General features: G+C 41.0%; 1 protein-coding gene across 1 annotated transcript in view; it reads right to left on the reverse strand.

Annotated features, from left to right (window-relative positions):
* Positions 1-2500, reverse strand: part of myrfl (myelin regulatory factor like) — a gene marked incomplete at both ends in the record, with an annotated part of 23065 nt that overhangs the window by 8236 nt on the left and 12329 nt on the right. The window contains 2 exons of the mRNA XM_080051469.1: positions 955-1064; positions 2322-2430. Coding sequence (XP_079907595.1) covers positions 955-1064; positions 2322-2430 — 219 coding nt within the window. The remainder of the gene's footprint in view (positions 1-954; positions 1065-2321; positions 2431-2500) is intronic.

A 2500-nucleotide genomic window follows, 5' to 3' on the forward strand; every position in this document is an offset into this window, starting at 1 on the left:
TACACATTCACACGAGGCAAGGTGGGTGAAGTGTCTTGCCCAAGGACACAACAACCATGACACAGGTGGCAGAGCGGGGGAAAGTATTAGTATTGACTAATTCTGTCATCAAAATATCAAAACTAAATTATTTTTAGGAACGTGGAAACAAACATAATTTTATACAAATTCTGATACAACAATAGATCCCATAAGGGTTGGTAAGTTGCTAGTTGCTTAAGTTGCCTTCCTAGTTGATTTTGTATACAAATTTGCTGATTTAGTCATAGATATATTTTAAAGGTGCTCCGAGGAACTTTCAGTTTGTGTTCATTCTTGCGCCCCCCTTTGGACAAAAGCGGTAGAGTTTTTACTACGCCAGCTGTTGTTCCTGGGTGAGCGTTACAAGCCATGACAAAGGCATTAAGAAAAACTATATTGACACACACATGGACACGGACACACACAGACTCAGACAGACACACACACACACACAGACTTAGACACACACACACACACAGACACACACACACACAGACTTAGACACACACACACACACACACAGACTTAGACACACATACACACACACACACACACACACACACACACACACACACACACACAGACACACACACACACACAGACTCAGACACACACACACACACACACACACACACACACACACACACACACAGACTCAGACATACACACACACACACACACAGACTCAGACACACACACACACAAACACACACACACACACACACAGACTCAGACATACACACACACACACACACAGACTCAGACATACACACACACACACACACAGACTCAGACACACACACACACACAGACTCAGACACACACACACACACACACACACACAGACTCAGACATACACACACACACACACACACACACACACACACACACACACACACACACACACACACACACACACACACAGGAGATTACCTTATCCACCATGAGGAAGTTTTTAATCTTCTCTCCGTCGGAACACGAAACGTCTCCGACTTCTGTCACCGCAGACGGCAGCAACTCCTTCACCTCCTGAGCGATTATTCCTGAAATATCATAATGTTATTATAACACTGTCTGTCTGTCTGTCTGTCTGCCTGTCTGTCTGTCTGTCTGTCTGTCTGTCTGTCTGTCTGTCTGTCTATCTATCTATCTATCTATCTATCTATCTATCTATCAAGTGAGGGAGTTAAAGGTGCAGTCAGTGATTCTGGAGGACACTTGTGGTCAAAAATATTTCTGGGCAAAATCAGTGAATATCTCCTCACAATCTGCTACCTGTCTGCACTGTGTGTAAGCTGAAAGAAAACCATTCTTAATGCACAACTTAGGCTCTGTAAACAGGCATGTTGCTACCTATGGTTGGGCCCCTTTGTTTACATCCTCTTTGTTTACAGAGCCTAGGCTGTGTATTAACACTGGATAGCTTCTCAGTGCACACACACCGATCGTGAGGAGATGTTCACTGATTTTGACAAAAAATTATTTTGACAACAAGCGTTCTCCAGAATCACTGACTGCACCTTTAATATGAACAATAAGCAATATTCAAAGCATCACACTCCAGATGGTATAACAAATAAATCGAGGGCTTGGCGCAAAAGGGCGTAAGTGACATTTTCAGAATTTTACAGGAGAGCAAAAACCAACTTTTTATTGATTGTAAATATTTAATAAAAAACAGCATATGGAAGCAACCTCTACAAATAGAGATTAGGCTTCAAGGAATTCATGTTTGTTTTGTTTTTTAAATCTAAAATAAAGTGTTTATTTTAGTGTCCATATTGTCTCCATCATATGTGGGTATATCAGGTTCTCCAGACATATTCAAAACACTTTTTCTGTAGTATAGATGTTGGTCTTTTCTGCAATCCCTCCATATTGTCAGATCTTTTAGTCTATTTATGATGCACTTACGCCTTTTGTGCGCCAAACTCAACTGAAGGTTTTCACTGACGCCTTTATGTTTTCAGCCTTTATCTCAAAAAGTAAAATGTTTAGTGACATTATTCTTTTACCATTTGATAGAACTTATCAAGACCTTTAAAATGATATAAAAGTCATTTTCGCCAAATATGTCACTTACGCCCCTTTTGCTCCAAGCCCTCGATATTACAGTTTCAATATTACAATAACAACTTTAGGTTTTTGTGTGTGTGTTGGTACCTGTCTGGTGTGTGTGTGTGTGTGTGTGTGTGTGTGTGTGTGTGTGTGTGTGTGTGTGTGTGTGTGTGTGTGTGTGTGTGTGTGTGTGTGTGTGTGTGTGTGTGTGTGTGTGTGTGTGTGTGTGTGTGTGTGTGTACCTGTCTGGTGTGTGTGGTCTATGCCCATCGTCGAGGCAAACTCCGGTTTATAATCAAACTCGACGATTCTCATCTGAGTGATTCTCTTCAGCTGCTGCTCTGAGTCCACCTGTCAATCAAACATGATTCATAGTTACAATAACAATGTTGGACAATAGTTATAATCTTTATTTAGCAAA

The sequence above is a fragment of the Ammodytes marinus genome, assembly GCF_949987685.1.
Source record: "Ammodytes marinus genome assembly, chromosome: 22".
Classification (NCBI taxonomy): domain Eukaryota; kingdom Metazoa; phylum Chordata; class Actinopteri; order Uranoscopiformes; family Ammodytidae; genus Ammodytes; species Ammodytes marinus.